General features: G+C 46.9%; 1 protein-coding gene across 12 annotated transcripts in view; it reads left to right on the forward strand.

Moving 5' to 3' along the window:
- The window catches only part of fgfr3 (fibroblast growth factor receptor 3), a 61,868-nt gene that overhangs the window by 26,585 nt on the left and 23,174 nt on the right, over nucleotides 1-12,109 (forward strand). For 11 of the 12 annotated variants that reach the window (XM_084568586.1, XM_084568584.1, XM_084568589.1 and 8 more), the window contains exons 4-5: nucleotides 1,787-1,852; nucleotides 10,530-10,696. In XM_084568586.1, coding sequence (XP_084424712.1) covers nucleotides 1,787-1,852; nucleotides 10,530-10,696 — 233 coding nt within the window. Of the gene's footprint in view, nucleotides 1-1,359; nucleotides 1,853-10,529; nucleotides 10,697-12,109 lie in introns of those variants that run through there. The other variant, XM_084568583.1, reaches the window with a different exon arrangement.

A 12,109-nucleotide genomic window follows, 5' to 3' on the forward strand; every position in this document is an offset into this window, starting at 1 on the left:
ACAGAGAGTCGGCTTCGGATGAAAAAGTACCCGACGAGCGTAGCGCAGTTTTATCTGAAGCAAACGGTTGCAGGTTTTCAAGGAACCCCTACTCTGCACTGCAGCCTGTTGCATCCATAGCTACAGGTCGGAAATAAATCTTCATTTGCACCAATTGTAAGCTGAGGCATGCTTCCATGTCTCCATTGCTTCCATTTGAGTGATGTTGCCATATCTTGTCAAAAAAATGCCAACAGACCGCAAAAAAGCATGACATTCATTGACGGAGCAGTCCCATGTAACACTGTGAACGGAACATGCGATTGGATGCAATAAAAAAAAAGCTTGAAAACAAATGTCCCCGGCTTCTTTTCCAAAGTTTCAAAGCAGAGCTGCGAGAAATTCACCCGACTCAAAAGCTGTGTCGGCGGAGTCGGCTATGAAAGTGCAATATGCATCCTTCAAAGTTTCAAAATAAATTTTTTTTTAAGCCTCAAATTTCAGGGTTGCAGAACTTCGCTAGAAAAATATGCACAGCAGTTTTCAGATATGCACGATTTCGAACCGGGAGAACGTTTGAAACTGCATTTGTGAAGAAGGGAAACTTCACAAAACTTCTTTTCAGACGTGCAAAAAGTTTTAGGTTAGATCCCAAGCTTTCAGACTCTGTTATTATTCATTATTTTGTAGTTTCAAGTTAAAGACACGGTGTCAGTCCCATACATGCGCCCAAAATCAATCTTACTGTAACAAAATCTTTTAATTCCTAGTGAAATGTAGTTATTTGCCAATTAGCATTGTGGCTGAGGCATTGTCCCCTGCCTTTCTCAGATTTCACCGTTTCCACAACCACCCTCTCGTCTGTTGTGAGGTTTATTTTGACGACCGGAGCGGCTTTTTAAAGAGACGATTTCTGGCTCACAATGATGGCGCTCGCCCAGTTTGCAATCTGAGTTAAAGCACCTTTCTTTTCTGCTGAGCTGCAAACAATAGGGCCGAGGCGGGAGCTGTGGGCCGAGGCGTCCGATAATAGAAACAAAAACTCGCCGGTCAGGAGTTTCAGGAGCAGTTTTAGCTCACCGGGGTTGTTGCGGTTACAGCTGGCTCCCATTTAGCGGACCTGTGCAGCTGAACCAGAAGACGTCGAGGTCACATCGAAAATAATTACAACGCCGCGGTGAAAACGCGCGATACAGCAAATCTAAACAGTCGTATCTGCGGCTGGAAACTAATTAGACGTCGGCTCGCACGCTAGCTGTTAGTAGGCAGGCGTCGGTGTGTGTGTGTGTGTGTGTGTGTGTGTGTGTGTGTATGTGTGTGTGTTTTGCACAGAGTTGGCTTTTGCACGCGTGCATCTGCATCTGCACACGCGCTTTTCATAGGAGCGTGTCGCAGCAGCTCTAATGACCCTCTCATTTCTAAACGTCTGTGGAAATGTTTAGGTTGTAATATCTGAGAGAGACGCCACGCTACAGAGAACTGTAGACTCATTCATGAGTTTCTCAATGAACGGCTCTAATGTGCAGCCGTGTGTGTGTGTGTGTGTGTTTCTAATCGTTCCTGTTTGTGAACACATGCCATGTAATCTCACAGAATTCCTGCTTCTTTTGTTTTTTTCTTTTTTCCTGCTTGTCTTGCATAAAATAGATTCTGGGATTTAAACGTTCCAGATGTAAAATGTCCTCGTCTTATCTGATGGTAAACATAGCTCAGAGAGGCTGAAGCGTGAAGATAAAGACTATTTATGAATAAGTTCCACCGTTGAAATACAAATATTCATATTTTTTTTTTTTTGTCTTTTTTCCAGATTCTCTGTCGTCTGGTGATGATGAAGACTATGACGAAGACCCAGAAGTTGTAGGTAATGGAAATGGTGAATTCTTATTTTCTTCTTTAAATACATTTATTGTCTGATGATAATAATAATAATAATAATAATAATAATAATTAATGAAGGGCTGGAGGGAGTCGGGTAGATCAGACTAACAGCATTAGAGCAGGTCTGACAGTGAGGAGAGATGGGTGTCTTCTTCTTCTTCTTCTTCTTCTTCGTCGTCTTCTTTTTCTTATATTACTTCCATTTCCCCTCCTCATCTTCCCATTTCATATCCTCTTCCTCATTATTCCTCCTCCTCTTCCGTCTTTTTGTCCTCTTCCTCCTCCTGCTTTTTCTTGCTCTTCCTAATCCATCGTCTTCTTCTCCTTCTTCTTTTTCCTCTTCTTCCTCCTCCTCCCTCTTATTCTTCACCTCGTTCTTCTTCTCCTCTTTTTCTACTGATCTTCCTCCTCCTCCTGCTTGCCCTCTTCCTCCTCATTCTGCTTCTCCTGTTCCTTCTCCTCCCTCTTCTTCTTCGTTTCGTCTTCCTCCTCCTCTTCCTTCTCTAGAAACGAACAAGTTAATTGTTTCTCTTCTTCCTCCTTCCCTTTCTTCTTCACCTCCTTCTTCTCCTCCTCCTTTTTCTACTCGTCTTCCTCCTCCTCCTCCTCCTTGTCCTCTTCCTCCTCTTTTTCTTCTTCCTCCCCGTTCTTCTTCTCCTGTTCCACCTCCACGTCCGTCTCCTCTGCCTTTTCCTTCTCCTCCCTCTTCTTCTTGTCCTCTTCCTCCTGTTCTTGTGTCTCTACATTGTCCTCTTTGTCCTCCTGCTCCTTGTTGCTGTTCTCGCTCTTCCCCTCCTTCTTCTTCTTCTCCTCCTCCTCCTCTTCCTCTTTCATCTCCTTTTCCTTCTCTTCTAGCGAACAAGTTGTTTCTCTTCTTCCTCCTCGTTCCTTTTCTTCTCCTCCACCTTTTTCTACTCCTCTTGCCCATTTTTCTACTCATCTTCCTCACCCTCCTTCTTGTCGTCTTCCTCCTCTTTTCCTCCTTCTTTTCTCCCCGTTCTTCTTTTCCTGTTCCTCCTCCACTTCCTTCTGGTCCGCCTCTTCCTCCTCCTCCTTCTTGTTCTTCTTCTTTTGTCTCTCCCTTGTCCTCTTCGTCCTCCTGCTCCTTGTTGTTGTTGTTGTCGCTCTTCTCCTTCTCTTTCTCCTTCTTCTTCTTCTCCTGCTCTTTCATCGAAGCGAACGAGTTAAATATTTTCTCGTCCTGCATCACAAGTCAGAAAAGTGTCCTTCCTTCTCCCATTAGACACCTCAAGGCGACATAAATAAACTTTATGTCCAACTACACTCCAAGAGTTAACATTAAACTGATCAACCACAGTTTGTAAACGTGTTCTGCATTTCATGTCAGAAAAAAACAAAAACAACCTGTGTTTGATTAAGGCACCGTGAACCATGTCGTTAATCTTAATGAGCAGCTCCCACCACACACACGCACAAACACCCCCCCACACCCTCACACACACACTCACTCTCTGCTGAATGAACCTGAGACGTCAAGAAGACGTCGCTTTGTTAAAATGATATTTAGCGGCATTCCTTCCCTTTGACGGCGAAAGAATAGATTTTAGGCTGAGCTTCTAAAATGACTGATGACTGTTATTTGTTAATATGAAGTATGGACAACACATGCAGTAAATTTAGAAGATTAATGGCACCCAGACAGACTGAAGGACCATTTACAGGAAGTTATTAAACAAAGGAAAAAAAAAAAAGAAAAGCCTCTTGGAGAAATGAATCTAATTTACATTTTGTTTGTTTGCCTGACATAATTAAATAAAAGACAAACATGGACGGATGGTTTAATTTGTCCTCTGGCGAGTGTTTATCCCAAACAACCTGATGATACAGATGGTTTATGCGAGCATTACAGACCCCTCCGGTTACATCTCTGGATCCTTATCACCTCTGAGTTATTAGCACGCCTTATTACTTAATAGCAGGTGACAAGGTTTCCAGAGAGAGAGCGAATGCCAGCAGATTAGTCACAGAGAGCCGCGTCACGAATGCAGGAATCAAAAAGCAGGTGTCTACGGTGACGACGTTTGCTGCGGCTCTCGTGGTGCAGAAATTGGCTCGTCACGTTATTTATTTCACGCCGCTCTGCCTCCCGTCCCCAGAAGTTAATCAGCATTTTATGCATTTTATGGTTTGAACTCATTCCACTTGTCACTCTGATAAAAGATCTTGTCTGTGAGAACCACAACGCTTCCTCAGAAAGTTGCTCTAATGGGCCACCGTGAGACCATCAACGGATTTATGCAGGTGATTAGATTTGTGCGAGCGCAATTTGAGTTTTATATCTGTGACTGGAATTATATGGCTCTTATAACGGCTCTCCGTGTTGCCGAGCTGGCATTAAAGCACCTCTCCAGAGCACTAGACTAAATGTCGCGCTGATCAAAAGCCGGCGGTTCCCCCGGCAGGTAACACCCTCCTCTGTGCTCTGTTGTGATGCGAGCCGCCTCTGCGTTCGGAGATGGCTCCGAGTTCAGGCGCGGGTGAACAAAGGAACGATGAGGGACGGCTTCTGCCGGCTGCGTACTCTTTAACGCACCCCGCTCTGTCAGTTAGCATGACTCCGGAGAGACGGGGAGCGTCTCCGCCCCTCGGCAAGTTCTCGACCAGCCAGGCGCCACGCTGTGCTGCCTTTGTTGTAGCGTACGAAAGGAGACAGTGGGAGGTGAGGCGCAGGCAGTCGGAGACAAATCAGAAAAATAAGAGAAATTATGAAAAACACAGTGGAAGAGGAGAGAAAACGGGATAGGAGTTACGGAAGGACGATAGAGAGTGTGACGGAAACTGAGAAACCCACAGAAAAAGAGAGACATGAATGGATGGATGCATGGCTACCATTGCAAAAGACTGTTTACATACTTTGAAGGTTCACAGTAGTTCAAAACTGAAATACTTGATTAAGCAGCAGACTGCAGGCATCTGTGCACAACCGAAAGAAAACCCCCATAGCATGCCAGCAGTGTCCAACGGGCCATGAACTAACTCTCAGTCCACCTTAACTGCCAGGAGCAAAATATGGGACGGCTCCGACGACGCAGCGACAGGAGGACGCCCGACAGAAATCAAAGCCCCTTCCAGCCCGGTCCAGTGTCGTCAAACCCCAAAAGTAAAATACAGAGACAGCGGGAGATGCTGCTGATGCTGGAAACAGACCGAGTGGTCGAAGCGTTTCTACCCGGTCGTTTGCAGGCTGAGAGATGTGAGAAGATATACTCATAAGAAAAAAGAGAGATTTAGAGGGGAGGGGGTTAATTTAAACACCAGACAGAAAACATAAGCATGGTGTTTTTATTTTCTCTAATGAGCTTTTACAAGTGTTCTTTTGGTCTTGGTTTTAGATGCTAACTGGACCTCTGTTGCACGTCGTCGCCAATTTTTCCGTCCCCTGGCTTCCTGCCCCCATGTCGTCTATCAAAATAAAAACAAGATCTCCCAAGGATTGTATTATAACTAGCTTTTAATAAGGACATTATGCCCAGTTGAATTAAGTTAGGACCTGGCTGATGTTTAAATTATTAATGGTTCCAGTGGGTTGCTGCATGATAGCATGGAAAGGAAGGAGAGGTTCAAAAGCTTTACTGCAGTTAAATGTAATTATTTTTGTTCCTGTTGTATAACGGACACAGAAATCCCGTTAACGTGCAGCATGCCTGCGTTAATATTCTTTATACCGCTGCTATCATTTGCGTTCTCACTGGGAATGAAGGAGAAAATCAGAAGTAATCTCCATACATGCCTTTTTTCTGTAAGGCACTGAGCTCATGCTGTTATCTGGAGAGATTACAGGAGAAGGCAGCAGAATAAGCTGCAGAGAAACTCCGCAGAAAGCTTCCTCTTGCAGTCTTTGTACTGCGAGTCGCGCCGGATAAGCTTAACGCCTTCAGTGTAAAACCTGAATGTGTTTGAATGCACAGCTTCGCTTTGCGATGAAAGCCCGAAGTGTTTTCTGAACGGGACGAAGTGGCAGCGGCGGCGGCAGCTTACTGCAGACATCCTGAATGCCAGTAAATAGCCTCAGACTGCCAGGCCTAATCTCTGGATGTAAGTCTACCTCATGACATACGAGGCTCCGGTTTCCTGGCCAAAAGGAGAGGGATTAGCCCAGAAACATTAAACCCCTATCGCTGCTTAATGTCCGCTAAGCCACCGCTAATTAGCCGGCTGTAGCAGGAAGAGGAGCCATGTGACGAGCAACACAGCCAGACGGGAGATTCCCCCGTCGGCGAGCGGAAGAACGTCGGCATGTAGAGAGTACAGCAGTGGAGATGGTGAAAGAGTCGGGCGATTAATGAGGAGGAGAGGGAGCAGGAAGCATTAGCTGATTGACAGCCAGACAGAGGGAGAGAAAAGATGCTCAACAAAAAAAAAAAAAAGAGAGAAACTGAAGATTTGAGGAGTTGAGTCAGTCGGCTGAGATGATGCCGCCGGCCACAGACGGATTGAAAGACACGCCGCCGCAGACATGAGCTCCAACCCCCACCTGCATGTGTCTTTAATTTACAGTTAAATCTCAAGAACGTTGAGTAAAAGTTTAGAGTGATCAGACATGAGCCTTTGCTGACAGGAGTGATGGTACTCTGAAGGAACCAGCTCCACTCACTCAGGAAACCTCAACAATGTCTGCACACATTCAAACATGCAAAACAGATAAAATGGTGTCGGGTGAATATGCCAGAATAGATAGCGACGTTTCCAAATGAACTGTTAAAGTGAAATACTGACTGAATCAGTGTTTTTATTTACTCTGAGGAACATTTCGAGATATTAAGACTCGACGAAGGCGCCAGGAAGCATGTAGACTCCCATGAGCGCTGCCTTTTCGCTCGTACTCGCCGTTTTTATCACTCGGATTGTGTGTGAAAATCGCAGCGCGGCGGAGTGATGGCGCTCATATTGCAAAGTTTTTAATGCCCCGAAGATGTTGCGGTGATGGATGGGCGAATCTAACGGAAGAGATTGAACCGCGATCCGCCCTCACACGACGAAGTTATGAAAGTGAGAATTTTTCTTGCAGTGTGCACACTCCGAGCCTGTGTGAAGTGAGAGGGCAGTATCTGTGTGTGTGTGTGTGTCGGTGGGGGTGGGGGTGGGGGTGGAGGGGGGGATGTTAACAGAGGCTTATCTGTGCTGTGCTGCGCTCCCGAGCTATGCAGCCCCCTTGTTTACCCTGGCAGGAGAGCAGAGAGCCGGACGCCGGGCCACGCTACGCTGCTCCACAGCCGCCATTCCTCCGACTCTGTTTGCCTTGAGTCCCTGCAGGCCCTCCGGGGCAGCGTGCCTTCAAAGGGCCCCAGTGTAATCTGTAATGAAATCTGCCTGTGTGCTCGCAGGCGTCAGCGAGGGCAAATTATACAATTACACAATTAGACACCCCCTCCCCCTCCCCCTCCTTCTCCTCCTCCTCCAGATCGGTGTCTGAGCGCTGAAGGGCCTTGTGCTGCGTCGATCGCCGCTGCACTGTGTCCCACTCCAGCTAATTGGCGTTTGCGCTGAAGTTAGGCTGATAGAAGCTGCAACACACCGACTCCCAGTCAGACGGTCCGTGCTCCTGCCAAGGCCGCACAATCCCACGGTTGCTTTAACGACGGAAAGTGTTTAGAAAATGTGAACATGCATCTGGAGCTGCATCAAAACACACACTGTGACGGACACTCCCGGCGTGCAGCAGCCAGATATCTGTCCATCAGCCGAGCGGTCCATGAGAAAATATCGAAAAGTCCTCAAGCGTTCCCCATCTGTCACGAAAAGAAATCATTAGGACATGTTCCTGGATCCGGACCAGAAATAAAATCCTTATTTTCTTGGCCCATTTCTCCCTGAAATCGGTTGCGTAAACGAAAACATCGCGCTCTTATCGGTGGTAAAACATGCTCGCCGTTTGAGGATAAACTCTGAATAGGGAGAAGGAAAGTCAAATGGCTATATGAGCAGCAGCAGGTGCTCTAAAAGCTGAGATATACATCTAGACGTTTGTGTTTTCTATCTGTGATCTAGAACTTCTGAGGATATCGATGAGTTCTGATGATGCTCCAGGTTACAGATTACAGAAGCACTTTTCCCCAGAACAAATCGAGCATGTGTGTGCAACTTTCTCCGTGTGTGAACGAAACAAACTCCTCCCGCCGACCGACCTCTCCGTGTATTTCTGCAGCCGCTCTCTGGAATCACTTATCGAACATAAACCAAACACACTTGAGTATTTTTAGGCTCCGGCCAGAGAATTCCCTCCACGGTTAACCTCTACTAGCTGACAGGTGGGCATGACATGTATCTGCTGAGAGAGCTCAGAGAAGATGTTATGGTAAACCGGGTTCCACTACAGTGAGTGCATGTCAGTGCAGGGCAGGGCAGGGCAGGGTTATCTGCGGATCCCCCCCCCCCCCCCCCCCCCCCGTGGAGCTTGAGGGGTATCTGCTCTGGTCCCCTCAGCTGAGGAAATACCTTCCATGCAATTAGACATGGGATGGGATTCCTGCGGGCTGCTAAGAATACACAACGGGACTCCGCTGTGAATCATAAGACACGCCAAGATCAAAATACGTTTCTAAACTGGTTGCAATTCTTGACTTTCTCAGGTGGAAAAAGTCTGTGTCAGCTTTTTAAAGTGAGCTCTTAAGAGCCACATGTGTCTTATAACGACACCGATCAGCATCAGAAAACGGTTTTATATGATCCTAAATGAACAGACTGTGATGAAGTTTAGATTTTATTAAAGCAGTTTGCAGCCAAATCAATTTCCTTTTAATATTTTTGCTTTTTTCTTTGTCCGTTGTTAATTGGCCGAAGCATACACCGATCAGCCACAACATTATGATGAAACACATGGGTCAGTACTGGGACCAGTACTTCAACCAGTCTTTGTGTCTTATGGATACTTCTTAACTATTCTACAAAGTGATCTATTTTTAGGGTTGAAACATCACTGTGGCTGAGTAGCAGCAGGAAGATGTTTTCATGCCTAGATGAGTTCAGGAGCAGCAGCAGTGAGAGTAGAAGGAGGAGGAGGAGGAGGAGGAGGAGTGGGACCACACATTGGGATAGTGTGCGTTTCCATTTGACCGTTTGACTGCGTGCGTGTGTTTGTGCGTGTGTGGCTGATTACGACGCCAAGAAAACAATGTGTTCAGACTCCTCGGAGGGTTGTCCCACGCTGCGCCGGAGCGCCGAGTGTTGCTCCAAACACGCAGACACGGAAAGAGAGACCGGAGGGAGAGAAAGTAATGAAATCCAACAGATATTTCCCTTTTAAGGTGGAAGCAAGTTTGTGTGTGCGGTTGCACGTGGAGAGTGTTTGTCTTAGCGAGCTGGGGAGTCTCTAACGTGGGGCGGCCAGCAGCAGCAGCGTGCTCCGCAGGAGTGTGCAGCGCCTCAGTTTACAGTCTGTTTAATAGAGTTTAGCGACGGTGTTTGTTTGCTTTCTAAGGAGTCTTTCATCGCCGTGCATCTCTCTCTCTCTCTGTCTGGTTGTAATTATCCTCCGAAGCTGCAGCCAGGATTTGATAGCAGGAGAAGAAGTGTCAGGAATATATCACAACACCTTAGGGATGCATGTAGCAGATTAAACACAGACGTCTCACCTGAGTCGTCCCGATGAGATAAAAACATGAGCTGCTCGAGGGTGAGAACTGCTCTTTAACTATAGCCTGACCCTAGACCGACAGCACACACACACAAACACACACAAGCGCAGCCATTGAGATGGTAATTAGCTCCCCTCTCTCCTCCTGCATTTGGAAAGTAAAAGAGACATCTGATGACCGGTCAGCCACCTCCCCAGCTTTTGTCCAGGGAAGCCATGAGTGAGAGTGAGCCATGCCTCAGCGCCCTCACCCTCCTCCGCACCCACACAGTCGGGGAACAATGAACCTCCCTGACTCGCTGCACCCTCTTTGTGCGCCGTCGTCTCCTCAATACAACTCAATAAATCGCCCTGACAGGTTTCCAAACTCCCCGGATCGGACGGTTTCAGATGAACTCTCGTATTGTGAAGGATATGATAAGTGGTGTTGTGGTCGCTGTGGCGCTCCGTACACACATTTTACACTCTTTCAGCATCCGTCAAGCTGTGTTTTACACCGCTGGGCGTCTTGAATTTAGCACACGGTGGGTTTGGCGTCGGAGAAAGTAAAGGGCCAGATCCCCGAGAGCAGCACCTCAAAATCTACTTTTTAATCTTCAGATTAAATTCCCAGCTCCTGCAAAGGTCATTATAGAGAAAATGTACTGAAAATGAAGCAACGCAGGTGATCTGTGTTGTTTGATGAAGGAACCTCTCGTGAAAACGGCTTCACATCTGTTCTGCTGAAGTGCACAACTCATCTGGGATGAGAAATTCTAAGACGGGGCAGAGGAGGAGCAAGTTGTCCCATCTGTGCCATCTTTTAGCAATTACAAAAACATGAAACTATAAATTCCTGGAGGGTCTTTCCAGAAATGTTCACCAGAAAATGGAAGGACAGATTTGTTTGGATAAGGAATTTCGCAAGTCCTTAAGACATGAAATGATCTGTTTTATCAACCCAGCATTGAAGGGCAAGGTTTAACTGTTGCTTAAGGGTCAGAGTTCAAACCTGAAACACATCTTAGCGTGCATATATTTTGCTTTGAAGCTTTCTGTGGCTAAAACGGTGCCTTGTGTTGTATTCTCTCATTTAAAGCTCCGTATTGGACCAGGCCTGACCGGATGGACAAGAAGCTCTTGGCTGTTCCCGCCGCCAATACTGTCAAGTTCCGCTGCGCCGCCGCCGGAAACCCAACACCAAGCATCCACTGGCTGAAGAACGGCAAAGAGTTCAAGGGAGAGCAGAGGATGGGAGGCATCAAGGTGAGAGCAATAACATGTTGACGCCTAAAGGTTAGAGGAGTTGATTTATAGAGTCATAGCTTCACACTAGAGCTAAAAACTCTGCCCGGAGGAGGTCGTGCTCTGCTCGGCTCGAGCTCCTATTAAAGTGCCATTTAGCAAGGCATCTTAATCCCCCGCTAGTCTATTGGAGCTGCCGTGTGTCCATCAGTAAACGAGAGCTGCGATGCTCCCTGGTGTGAATTTCTATAACTGGAAGAGTGGGAAGCAGAGTGCTGAAAGAAGTTCATGCTCGGCGAATCTTCTCACGATAAATAAAGGTCAGAAAACCTCCGGGCAGCACGCGGTCCCCCCCCTCAGCCCCGACCGAGCTGACCAAAATACATTTCGAGGGTCAAGCCGGTGTGCTGAAATCAGAGCAGTGCACGGAAACGCGCACGCTCGCCTGGCAGTTCGGCGTTGACAGTGACGCGGGGCGGCAAACAGCTGCTGCGCTCAGTTTTGTCTTGGGATTCGCTCTGAACACCGGGCTCTGGTGTGGAATGGCACTGCTTAAAGTAACAGGGCTTGGTTTACGTTTGTGTTCCTTTAATGGCCCTGAGCCGTGGGATTAAAAAGACAAACGCTGTGTGGTAACGGCATTGGAATTCAAACAGTCAAAACGGGTGTTTTTGGTTCAAAATAAACTTCAGTTTAAAAAGCGTGGATGCTCTAAAATGATTCCTGGAGATTTCAATTCTGTGAGGATCACTCGGTCTTATTTGAAATCCCGCTGTCCTCACGATGTCTTCATGAAGTCGTGGGGAGGGGAGACGGTTACTAACTCGCACAGTTATTACCTTTTTATATGGCAAATGGTTGCATAAGTGAAGCTACCATGACAAGTTACTTCAAAACCGATAGAAAGCCGACTGTCTTTCACGTTTACATTTGATTTGGTAAGTGCAATCCGTTCCTTTTATATAGAAGTGTGTATTTTTATAAAAGGAAGAGGTTTTAACTGGCTTCAAACTAAACACCAAGTTGCATCCTATATCAGCATCCGCAGCAGAGATGACGTGCAGAACGGAGGCAGAAGTGTCAAATAGTTCTTCTTTAAAGTTACATCTTCTAATTTCAGCCGAGGGACCACGTGTCCGGCCGGTGGCGAGGCACTGAGAGACGCTCTCTCCCCAGCGGAAGGTTCTGGCCTTTAAAGAGTTAAATGTAACGAGATCCTGCAGCTATTAACAGTTTACAGAGATCTTCAACATCTGCTCCCAGCAGACCAACAGCAGTTGTCTCCCTCCCTCTGTCCCCACTCTGACACACACACACCTGTCACCAGCCCTCAGGACGCCCCGGCTCGGACTGGAGCTGCACACATGCTAGAAGACGGCAGCTTTTAGCTTTTAGCATGTGTAGCGCACATGAAGATTTGTTGATCATTGTGTA

This window comes from Chelon labrosus (genome assembly GCF_963514085.1).
Source record: "Chelon labrosus genome assembly, chromosome: 20".
NCBI classification, from domain to species: Eukaryota; Metazoa; Chordata; class Actinopteri; order Mugiliformes; family Mugilidae; genus Chelon; species Chelon labrosus.